Below are 12,303 nucleotides of genomic sequence, written 5' to 3' on the forward strand. Positions count from 1 at the left end.
CTGTGCCTATTTTTAGAGCCTAACTTATTGCTTCATCGCTTGTTTTGTCAGATCAACAATCCCAAAGTATTAATTTCAATAGTATGAGGAGGAGAATACTGGCAAAGTATCTGATCTGAGAGGCTGAAAGTTACAGCGAGTAATGTGAGCTGATAAAAGGCAGTAAAAAAACAAGGTTGTGATTATTATTTATTTCTTTTTTACCCCTTTGCATTTTAAAGACCAGAGAAATGAGTAACTGAGAATACGAGTGTTCAGCATACGAGTGACTAAGCAAACCAATCGCAAGCTTTAACCTTTGGTGTTCAAAATGTCAGGTAACATAGGATTTCTTATTTTGTAGCTTCAGGTTACTATCAGAAATGTTTAAGACATTCAAATATTCACTGGAGAATGGTAAATGGCCTGTATTTATATAGCGCTTTTACTAGTCCCTAAGGACCCCAAAGCGCTTTACATATCCAGTCATCCACCCATTCACACACACATTCACACACTGGCGATAGCAAGCTACATTGTAGCCACAGCCACCCTGGGGCGCACTGACAGAGGCGAGGCTGCTGGACACTGGCGCCACCGGGCCCTCTGACCACCACCAGTAGGCAACGGGTGAAGTGTCTTGCCCAAGGACACAACGACCGAGACTGTCCAAGCCGGGGCTCGAACTGGCAACCTTCCGATTACAAGGCGAACTCCCAACTCTTGAGCCACGATCGCCCAAGGATCATTTTTACTTAATTGAAACAGTGGTACCTTACCAACAACAGTTGGTACACTCTGTACTCTAAGAACATAACTGCTATACTAATCCAATACTTTTTTTTTTTTTAATTGTATTTTACATTCCTATAGCATCATTTATAGAGTGGCTACAGTTATATCTACACTGCTTTCACACTGGCCCAGAGCCCTTGAGTCAGTTTGGTTTTTCTGTGCCTTACAGGGAGAAGAAATGGGTGACTGTTGGAGACACGTCCCTTCGCATCTACAAGTGGGTGCCAGTTACAGAGCCCAAATCAGATGATGTGAGTTCATTATCATCACCACCACCATCATCAAAATCATCAAAAGCTGTATACTGATTTATCCAAGCTCCGGGCTGTGTTTGTTCATCTTCCTGTCACTTTATTGCATGTTGGAACCAGTTTTACTAACTAACATTGCGCGTATTCTCCTGCTTCAGAAGAACAAGAACAAGAAGAAGGGCAAAGACGAGAAATATGGCTCAGAAGTGACGACTCCAGAGAACAGCTCTTCTCCAGGGATGATGGACATGCATGGTGGGTGTTTATGCCATGCTCCAAAAGCCTATCATCTGATATTCTGTCATAAACTGTGGAGTCTCCCCACAGCCACTACAATCCAAAATATAAAATGTATTTATAGTTGTATGATACAGCTTCACTTTACAGAAAATGGCAAAAAAAAGGAGAAAAGTAAGTGAAGCTGTAGGACTTCCAGGCAAGCTTGGGAAAGTGAGATAATGTATTCCAGGCATTTTTGGAAGGAAGTTCTTCCATTGGCTGAAACATTCCAGTAACCATACTTGCGTGAGTAACAACAGGCAAACCTTTATCCAGTCTTTGGTCTGAACACGCCACCTATCATCTCAAGGCAAAAAAACAGAAAACAAAAAGAAAACCAGGCAGGCCCTGTGCTTTTTTTTTAATCAAAGGTTTCTAAACTGGAGGAAATGGTGGATTTGTTAGTGACTACTTTTGAGTAACACATTAAGTTGATTTGTTTTTGCAGTGAGCATTCCCTGCAAAACCTACAGTGTGTGTGTTCATGCTAATGAAGAAGCATGTCACCCAGTGTGTCTGTGTGGCTCATTGATGTGTTTTTAATAGTTTTATGGGTTTTTTTTTCCAAAGACAGCAGTGGTGCTATGACACAATAATTAGCTAGATTTTATCACAGAGATTACACCCTGATAATGATAAGCGGAAGAGAATGGATGGATTTTTTTTCTTGCCTTTTTAAAGTTCCCTGTTTTTCCTTTGCATATTGTTTTTTCTTCTGTTGCATTATCATGGCGTGAAAATTGACAGCGTAGACCCTTTAATACTCTTTGGAGTCATTCATTTAATTTTTTTTGATTATGAATCAAGTATTTATAAAAAAAAATATGAGCATGACACTTAATGCTGCAAACCAAAATCTGTTTGCCTTTAAAGTGACTGTGCAATACTTTCAATTTTTGTCTTTGCTAGATGACAACAGCAACCAGAGCTCCATCGCTGACTCGTCCCCAGTGAAACAGGAAAACAGTTGTAGCACCAGCCCTGCCCCAGAGCCCACCTCCACATCACACCGTGACAATGGTGAAGCCAAGACTGACCAGAGCCCAGACAGCAAGAGGGGTTAGGCACTTGCAAACACACTTCCAAATAAACAGACAGACACACATACTTTAAATGACAGTCTTATCCAAAGCTCCTCTAGCAGGTGGTGGAGTTGCATTGTCAGATGGGTGAGGAGCCCCTTCCTGTTTTTGTTTTTATCCTCAGAACAAATAGCATCACACTGTGAGAAGATTAAAATGACTGCTTCTACATAGTCAAACACTCATACGGGGACCACAGACACAGTGCAGCTGCCGTGCTGTTCCCCCCGGGACTTTAACCGTCAACCATCTTTTACCGCCACCCTCAATTCATCTTAATGCCAAAACCCCCTCTCATACATTCACATTCTAACTTACATATTATATTTTTGCATATCTCAATGTACTCCTCACAGCAGCAGTCTTGTGGGGGATTGAACCTGGAAATATTGCACCACGAATTTGAACTGAGTGCACAATAAGCAAAGATTAAACATGTTATACTTTTCAAAGAATAGTGTAATACATTCACCATTCAATTATGGACCACAGAAGTAAAAACATTACAAGAAATAAATCCTAGAATGAGGTAAACAGGCCAATGAGTGTGTCAGTGTGCGTCTATAGTCTTGCAACCATAACATTAATCAAACCAATTGTTTCTGAATTGATCATAAATAAGCTTCAAGAAAAAATGCCAAACACACTGAAAAGAATTGGTGTAACTCCAAAAGTGAAAACTGTAGATAAATTTGAGGGTGTTTTTGGCAGTTCATCTCTGTGACCACACTGTCATTAAAGTATAAAGTATAAGACAATTCAACAGGTATGTGTGCTCTTGTGCTGATCTATCATTGTCTTAACAATCTCCAGGTAAGAGCATCCCTTCATCAGAGACCTCAGAGAGAGCACAAAGTGCCAAGAGAGACAGCCTGTCCTCAGGGGAGAAGGACTCTTCAGACAGCAAAGCCACTCAGGTATGAACACATCTGTCTATAAAATTTGAATCGGTGTCATATGATCTGCTGTTGTAACCCCTAGAGGGAGCAGCTGAAAGAAGAAGAAAGTACATCCACTTTACTTCGCTTCTCAGACCCAGAAGATATCCTTTATATACAGTCTATCATATTACTATTTATTAGTCCAGAAAAATCCTCAATATTTTCTTTTCTTCTTGCCTGTAGGACCTAGAGGATGAAGCCCCGCCCAGCAAGAAAAGCAAACTGGAGTCCTCATCTCAGGACTTTGAGGAGAGTTAAATGTTTGGGGCTGAGTCATTACTCTTCTTCAGCCTCCTGTCTCTTTCCCTTTGTCCTTCCTCCATTAACTCTAGATAATTTAGGGCTAATGGACATACTGGCTCTCCTCTCACTCCTGTTTTTCTTCCCTCACCTTCTCCTCTCTACCTAAACTAAAAGGGATAATGGACGTCTCCCACCCTTCCTCTCTCACTTTCACCCTAATGGCTGCTTCCCCTCCAGTTTGTCATCTTTGCCCCTGACACTCCCCTGTCACAGAGGGAGAATGGATATTACCTCTGTTCACTGGTCCCCCTCCGTGCTTCCTTCCAGTCCTCCACACTTTTCACTAATGCCAAGAGACACGCCGAACCTGGGCTGCAACCCCCTCTGTGAACAGGGGCAGCGCTGTCAGCCAAGCCACCACCAGGCCAGATGACAAACACTGACCTGCTTCTGTGACTAAAAGAGTTAACACTGGGATTAGGATGAGGTCAATCGCAGACACTGCTCTGAGACCATTTTTTAAACGTTTCACTGCTAAGGGTTTAGCTCAGGATAACTGAAGAGGCTAGCCTGGTCTCAGATCAGCGGCTGCGGGGGGAACCTCCACCCTAGGACCACGTCACTTCAATCCTCCCGATGCGCCTCCTGTTAGACTAATGTTCTATATTTGTTTAGGAAGTGTTTAGGGTTTTTTTCTCAGGAGGGTCAATGCACTGTTATGGTATGTCACAATCGATCACAGATAGATTTGCTGCTGTAGTGGATGTCTTTTTTCTCTATCCATGAAAAGTTCACCATTGACATATGTTTTTGTTTTTTTTGCTTTCAAAGAGAGTTTGTTTGTGGTTCGTAGAGGAAGAATATGACAACGGTACTGGTTGAGATACACTCTTGGTTAAGTAGTAAAAACAGGCATAGCTAGCGTAGGTCCTGGAGGTGTGCCTTGAGTTGCTATGATTAAATACACGTTTTAGGTCAAGCAGGTTTTGAATTACAATTTTGGTGCCATGTTTTGTTTTGTTTTTTGCCTTACAATTATCACTAAATAGTTTTAGCCGATATTTATTTTTTACCTACAACTGTTTTTCATTTAAAAAGAATAGATGAACATTTTGGGAAATATTTGCTTTCTTGCAGAGAGTCAAACAAAAAATATGGCATTGTCACAGCCAGGCATTAGTTAGCTTAGCTTGGTATAAAAGCTGGAAAAGGGAAATGGCTGGCCTGGGTTGGTCTAAAATCAGTCAAATAAGAACTAGGAACACCTGTAATGTTGCAGCAACACACAAATCCACCAGGTTAAATTTCCTTGATGGGTGTCGCCCAAAGTAGGACGGGACAGGAAGTGGCAGAGGGAGAAGCTAGCCTAGCAGAAATAGTATTTGATTTTGGTTATTTTACTTTTGTGAATTTTTCTCTAGGGGGTCACAGCTTCTGTCAAAGACAGTCTGGCGCATAACTCCCTGTGAATGACACGACTTAAGTTTTAGATTTGTTTTTTTTTTGTTGTTGTTTTTGTCCAAAAGCTTTGGAGATGTTAGTAGGTGAAACTAGCTTACATGTTAACATGCTATTTATTATTTATTTACAATTATTATTTTTACTTTTATACTAGAATGAGACGAAGAAAGAGACGAAGTCCCTCATTACTTCTTGGCACATAAGAAAGTGTCTAACTGTCTCCTGCCATGTAATCGCGTTATATCGCATTATCATAAAACTCTCTGCAAGGAAGCAAATTGGCGTGTTATTCCTTTACACAGTTGGAGACTGGAATTTGAACACTACCCAGAAGTTAATTTAGTTTTGTCTTGTGAAAATGTTGCAATTTGTAAACTTCAGTCAGAACACCAGTTGTTGGTCTTTGTCTACTTCAGGTGTTTGTTTGTTTTTCTTTTAGCACCTTTAAGTAGAAATTGACCAATTTCCTGGACCGGTTTTCCCACCTGCTCCACCATTTAATCACTTCTCCTCTGTGTAAGTCTTCTGTGTATCACTACTTCTCTATGACCTACTAAAGTCTTTTAGCTCAAACATTGGTTCTAATCCTCCTTCAAGGTGCTGTCTGTTGGCTGAATCCATACACATGTGGCATCAAGCTCTTGGTTTTGTGCAAAGTTGTGCAATTTACTTGAACTTTGTTGTGTGGATTCAGGCCTGTGACCTCTAATGTACAACCTCACACATCTAAGATTTACTTTCATTAATTGAGATTTCCTTGTCAATTTGGATTGAAATGAATTGACTCACCACAAATCAATGATTTCATAACATAACAGGGGCTTTATGATGCAGAATTACTTGATCAGATTTCAGCAAATCAGCATTCACATGGATGGAGAGAAAAGAAATTTAAAAAAAAATGTCTTGGTATAGAGGACGGATTAGCATATACCTCATTCCCAGTCCAGCAGCGCTGGAACTTAAAATGCTATTGTATTGACATTAACAGTTATAAACAGCATTATGTACACTCAGTTTAAGAAAAAAAATCTCACTTATGTTGTAGCTTTCATCTGATCGAGCCAATTGCTTATAGTTTGCTCATAACTGTAAAAAAAGAAAAATGGAAAAAAAGAGCTGTGAGATATAAGATCTTGTATGTTTTGGGGTTTTTTTTTTTCTTGGGACCATATTGTTTTTCTTTAGATCTTGTACAGATTTATGGTTTGGTTTGACTTATTTATTCCATCAGTAGTGCTTGGTTTTTATCATGTCCAATGGTTTTGTTTTCTTAATAAAAGTCACAAAATTTTCTGGGTGTTGATGTTCAGTGTTTGTTGAGAAGAAAAAGGGCACGAATCATGAGGACATCTGAAATAGCAGCCTTATCAAAGTATGCTTTTTGCTTTTGAGTGGCTTGTTTCAGCTTGCTTTTGCCAGTATGTGAAAGCTACATATTCAGACACACTTTTTTTTTCATACCTTTGTTACAGTGGAACAAAGACATGAAAATATTAATAGTAGGACTGACTGCCCAAGGCCCCAATACCAGGAGGGGCCCTTGGAAGCCTCAAATGAACAGTTTTCCATTCACAATTTTTACTTCTACTTAATGTAATCATTAAGTTACCTGAATAATTAAAAAAAAATAGTGGAGGCTTAGATGCCACTTTGACAAATGCTTTAGTCCATTCAGTTCTTACAGAACAGTGCTCAACTCTTACAGTACAGCTAATTAATTTTATTAAGTTGACTGCTAATGAAGACTGAGTCATATCTATAATCAAGAAAGCAAAACTGGGTTATCAAACAAGAAAGAGAAAAACCAAACTTCAGCCGTTAGCAAAACATTTATGCAACCACAATTACCACCATCTGGTGGTCTTCAGATAGAATGTAGGTTTAATGCACGTACACACTGCCTGAATTTCTTTCAGCCAAAAGTTACATGCACGTTTTAGAGTGGTTTTAGCGGTTTTACTTTACATGATTGCCACGTCTTTTTCATGTGTGAATTACACTGCCAAGTTCCAAATTTCTCCTTTTTTCATGCACTCCCACAATATCTGAGGTACTGAAGCCCTGGTTGATTTATATTTCTATTAATGTAACCAAAACAACAGGAAAATAAGTATATCAATTTCACAATGGAGATGTTTTTATGCATATACTTTCCTTATTTTTCTTGTCAGACAACTATTGAAATGTGAAAAAAGTGCATCTGGGACGAGCAGTGGCTGACCGGTAAAGAGGAAAGAAAGGACGAGAGCAGCTTTTCTTTTCTTAGCATTTGTATTGTTCTGTTCAGGAGTATACAGCACATAGAAAACAGTGACATTTTCCACCACATTAACATCTGTAAAATGGTTTGAAACCATTTATAGATGGTGCCTGAAATTGTTACATATAAAACATTACACCAATAATTAGACGCATCACTTATAACAATGTTTTAAAGTCTATACAAATAATTTTCCCCTTGAGTGAAAACCTCCTTATAGAATGTCAGCCTTGTCAACAGGGCAAAAAAATAAGATGTACACATAAAAGCTATCTTTTTGTTCCATGGCACTGTGTACACATTTAGCAGAAGGAAACTTCTGATTAGTATTTACAAAAACTAGGGTCAGTGGTTAGTCATGTATTATACACTGTTACACTGGAAGATTCAATATGATCCAAAATTGTGCTTTAGTATAAGATATATCAAATAAAAACTGCTATACAGGGTTAATTTAAAGAAATAGTTTGGCAATTAAGGTAATTCACTTAGTCGCTTTCTGACAGCTAATATTCTTGTAGTAGCACCTCTAAAGCTCACAAACAGTTATATGATCATGTTGCTTTAAATAGTACAAAAATGTAAAAAAAAAAAAAAGAAAAAGAAAAAAAAAGGCAATTTGTTTTATTTTCAACACATTATTTATAATGCTTCCCAATATTTCTTCAATATGTGCTAAGCTAACCTGGTGTAGCTTTAAGCTGACTGCACTTTAGAAATCCATTGAAATCCATTCAGTACCATATCACTGCTGTTTCTTTGTTTATTGTGCTTATAATTACAAAATCCACCAGATGTTAGGATTACCTTTAATTTCTATATATGTGCTAACGTGTGCTTTAATGATGTATTTTGAGGTTATCATTATTTTGTAAGAAACCAGGTTATACAGGAGTTACACATGCTGTGTGGTAACTATGTTCACAGTAAATGTTTTTAGTGTATAATAAGGTGGCTTTCATAAGGAAACTTTAAATAATGATGTATGTTCATTTGACAAAGTAAAGTCCAGTTGTATTGTGACTTTTAACAGTCACAATACAACTGGAATAGACTTTAGTAGTCAGTGTCATTAAACTCTCAAAGCGAAAAAGCAGAATTACTAAAATGTCAAACTTTTGCTTTAAAGGTACTTGTTGCAAATTCCTTTTTTGAAATCATTCTTCACGAAATAGAGAAAAAGAGAGAACTAAAGTTTAAGCAGGGCTGGACTACACTATGTGTAATACCAATTTCCACAACAAGGTGGTGTAGCAAGTCAGTGTAACGTACAACTCTATTTTGGGCATTTTCAGCCTATTAGTACAGTATAGAGAATAGACAGGAAAGCAGACTCAAATCCCTGGTCCCCTGCTTAAAAATGCTATTTGTAGGGGTACCCAGTGTAACCTACATTTAACCAAGCAAATAACTACGAGCACATTCTTATTTTCAACACACCTGCTGATCAAACCCTGCACCTTGGCGCTGCAAGTTTTCCTTAAATGCCGGAGAGGAAGATTGCAAAAAGTACCTTTAAAGAGGTCGGCATGAAAGTTAGTGCTCAATGATCGGCACCGTCCTCCTTGAAAAAATAGCTTTTAAATACTTTGAGAAGAAAACGTACATTTATTGAATCTTTAAAGTGGATAGTGCAAAGCTATCAAAGTTAGTAGAGGCTTCTGGAGTTTCATTTGGGCAGTTTCCTGTAACATTAGGCAGATGCATTTCAAAAGCCCACCTATACTACAGTAGTCCTAGCACTGACTATACACCTTCAATCAGTGCTAGCTTATTTTCCCTTAAGGGTGTCACTGGCTAATAAAAGATCATACAATAAATAACAAAATGCAACTTCATTATTAACCTTCAGTAACTTTCTACTGCATCGTTTGAAACATATCAACCTGTGGGAGACTAAACAGGAAAATGTGTTTATTCCTGATGTTGAAAAAGCTGTTGAAACCCAACCATGAGATCTGTTTAGTAGCTTTTGATTAAGTTCCCCATTCGTCACAATATTGCAGGCAACTTTTAAATTGTAAACTTTTAGGCATCTCAGGAAATGGTCCTTAAAAATCTCTTAGAAATAAGAACAATGTGAGATTATAATGAAAATCTCAGCAGTTACTAAACAGACAGAATTGTGTTATTTAGTTAAGCAATGAAACTTTATACTGAAAAAAGTACGTGTGAAGGTAAACCCATGCTTTGAAAAAAGGGCCTGAAATTATTATTTTTTGGAAAGTACCATTTCCAAGGTCAAGATTGAACTATATCCATATCAGAAAATATTTACATTGTCAGCATTTAGGTTACTACTAGAACTTAGGTTGCTAAATCTGTTTAAACAAATTAAGTCAAAATTATTTTAAATATTAAAATGAACTATTTTAATTGGAAATCTGTGACAAATTTAAGAAAAAATATGAAATATTACAAGAAATAATATTATTTTATGATCACTTTTATCATAATATTTTATGATAAAGTGATCATGTTTTGAGAATAAGGGGTCGTGTGAGAATATGAGAATAAAGTTAAGAAAAAATATCTTACTATTATAATATAATATTAATTTGCTAAAGTAAATGCAACAGTCTAAGAAAACAACGTGCCGTAACATTTTGAAAATACACGCAATATTATGAAAATAAATTATTTAAGAAAAAAGAAATCCCCTCATTAAAAATGTCTGTATAACATTTTAAATAATAAAGCCAAATGATTTATTGAAAAAGTTGTAATATTCTGAGAACAAAAATTTTTTTACAGTGATGCAGTATTTTTAGAATACTAACTATGATAATTACCATTATAAGAATTTAGTAATAATATTCCAAATGTCTATTTTAATATATGCACTTGAAACAAAGTGTTGAGGAAAATTTGTCTGCTTTTCCTTGTCAAAGTAGGAATGATATGCAACTTAACGGCAAAGATTTAATATTGAAAAAAAGAAAAAAAATGAATCCAGCTCATACACACTTCAGAAATGGACATTCTTACTTTTTCACAATTCCTTGCATTACCATGTTAGATCATTTTGAAATCTCTGTGTATTCTTCAAGGATTCATGTGTTGTTGTGCTTTGAGCTTTGGGCCATTTAATATTAATCATATTTATTGGATCTAATTATGAAGAGAGCCCCGTTAAAAGTTTGCTTATACTTGCTGATGGCAAAGTAACCTGATGGCAGTATAATCACAGGTGATTTAAGATGGCACTGAACTGTTTCACTGTGTGATGAAGAGCATGTATGCTACACACTATTAATATGCAATAAATAAATAAAGCTGGCGTTCTGCAGTATGCCAGCTGTTAATTCGTTTTTTGTATTTATGCATTTCTTCAGCACCTGCCCCATATAGTGGTGAGGATGTGCATGGATTTTTTTTTTCTTGTTTCACCTATATGTCCACCAAAACATTACAACTTTTTCAGTTTTATTATTATAATTACTTTTTCCCAAAAATATTTTTCCCTTTTTTATTAAAAGGGCTTTACAAAATATTGCATTAAAACATAAAAAAAAGTTATGGCAGCATCAGTGTGATTGGTTTCTAGCATCACACTGAGCTATGTGAAACAGAGTGGAGAGGTGCTTCATCTTCCCTTCATTCAACTGTGCTTCCCTTTGCTGACCATCAACAAATTCAGCCGAAGTTATTTTAGAGAAACTGAAATGCAAAACAAACATTAAAAATGACAAGTGCAGAGGACGGATTCCTTTTGTTATTAACATCAATATTGCACCAAAGCAGCATACAGTATTTGGACGAGCATTCTTCATGACACAGAATGGAGCTGCAGAGTAAAGGATTCAGACCAGGACAGTGGCTACTTCTGATATGCATAAATACGGTATAAAAATACATTATGGAAAAATTTGCAGCGGCTATATTCAGACATGTTGGGTTGGACTGTGGGGAAAAAAGAACAGGAGAGGAAACGGTGGTAACTGAACTTTTTAAGGCGAGGAAGCAAAAGGAAGGGGAAGGAGAATAAAACACCTGGAGCCTCTAGAAGGTCTGATCATCATTGCAGGACTCTGTGGCATGTCCGAAGGCCTCGCAGATATCACAGTAGGGCCTTTCAACGGCAGGGTTGCCATGGTAGGTGGTGTGAGGTACAGAGTCGGGGCTCTGAGCCTGAGTGGGGCAGTCCTCTGTGTCGTGGAGGTCAAAGCAGTCACAGATGTCACAGAAGAGACGCGGGGTTGCCTTCTTCTCTCTCTTAGATATGCCTTCATCAAACCTACGTTATAGAGAAAAGCGAAAACACACAAGCTGTGGCCATGGGTTTTTATCTGAATATGTTGTATGTAAATCATTGTATACTACACTAGTGTTTTCCTAGTCTTTTTCCTTGAAAGTGTTAGACAACAATGTGATGAGTCAAGTGCGCTGGTGGTCCAGGAGCGGTTTTAATTGTTATGACCAGGGGTGCACGTAAGTGGTCCGCAGGTGCACATTCGCTGTCAAAATAAAAGACGCGCACCAGATAAGAAGTTGCAACACGCGTTTGCGTACATAAGATTTTCTGGAGGAGGACAGACATTTGTTTAGAACTCTTAAAGATGTCAAAGAAGCAAGCTCCTTTAAGCAATTACTCTGGTGTTCCTCCACCTCCAAAGAAATGTCACTCTAGCGGACAAAAACAGTGCCTTTTATATGTGCGCAAACGCGCGTTGCAACTTCTGTCAATTGTCTGTCTGAACTAAAAGCTTTGCTCAATTATAATAAGCGAGAACAGCAGAAAACTGCCTACACAAGCAAGAGAGATTGATTGGCACTTTTGATTGAAAAACTAGTTAATTAGTCTAGCTGATCAATTCTAGATGATTTGTTTGTGCTCATTAGTTACATTTTTTTAACAGTATATTTCTTACCCATCAGTCCCGTCGTTACCATTGAACTCAGACAAAGCAAGCTTCTTCAATTTGATCTTCAGCTCCTCGTTCTTCCGCTGCAGGTCCACAATCACACTATTCAGGAAGTTGATCTGATGGAGAAAATCACACATATCT

The 12,303-nt window shown here is 37.6% G+C and overlaps 2 protein-coding genes across 6 annotated transcripts in view; one reads left to right on the forward strand and one right to left on the reverse strand.

Annotated features, from left to right (window-relative positions):
- The window catches only part of bcl7a (BAF chromatin remodeling complex subunit BCL7A), an 8,829-nt gene extending 2,504 nt beyond the window's left edge, over nucleotides 1-6,325 (forward strand). The window contains exons 2-6 of the mRNA XM_082542009.1: nucleotides 944-1,025; nucleotides 1,184-1,280; nucleotides 2,214-2,363; nucleotides 3,200-3,303; nucleotides 3,511-6,325. Coding sequence (XP_082398135.1) covers nucleotides 944-1,025; nucleotides 1,184-1,280; nucleotides 2,214-2,363; nucleotides 3,200-3,303; nucleotides 3,511-3,585 — 508 coding nt within the window. The 3' untranslated portion in view covers nucleotides 3,586-6,325. The remainder of the gene's footprint in view (nucleotides 1-943; nucleotides 1,026-1,183; nucleotides 1,281-2,213; nucleotides 2,364-3,199; nucleotides 3,304-3,510) is intronic.
- Nucleotides 6,326-8,961: 2,636 nt separating this feature from the next.
- The window catches only part of clip1b (CAP-GLY domain containing linker protein 1b), a 48,927-nt gene continuing 45,585 nt past the window's right edge, over nucleotides 8,962-12,303 (reverse strand). For 4 of the 5 annotated variants that reach the window (XM_082539131.1, XM_082539128.1, XM_082539132.1 and 1 more), the window contains 2 exons: nucleotides 12,166-12,278; nucleotides 8,962-11,531 (listed from right to left, as the gene is read on the reverse strand). In XM_082539131.1, coding sequence (XP_082395257.1) covers nucleotides 11,297-11,531; nucleotides 12,166-12,278 — 348 coding nt within the window. In that variant the 3' untranslated portion in view covers nucleotides 8,962-11,296. The remainder of the gene's footprint in view (nucleotides 11,532-12,165; nucleotides 12,279-12,303) is intronic. The other variant, XM_082539129.1, reaches the window with a different exon arrangement.

This window comes from Aulonocara stuartgranti (assembly GCF_965226115.1).
Source record: "Aulonocara stuartgranti genome assembly, chromosome: 7".
NCBI classification, from domain to species: domain Eukaryota; kingdom Metazoa; phylum Chordata; class Actinopteri; order Cichliformes; family Cichlidae; genus Aulonocara; species Aulonocara stuartgranti.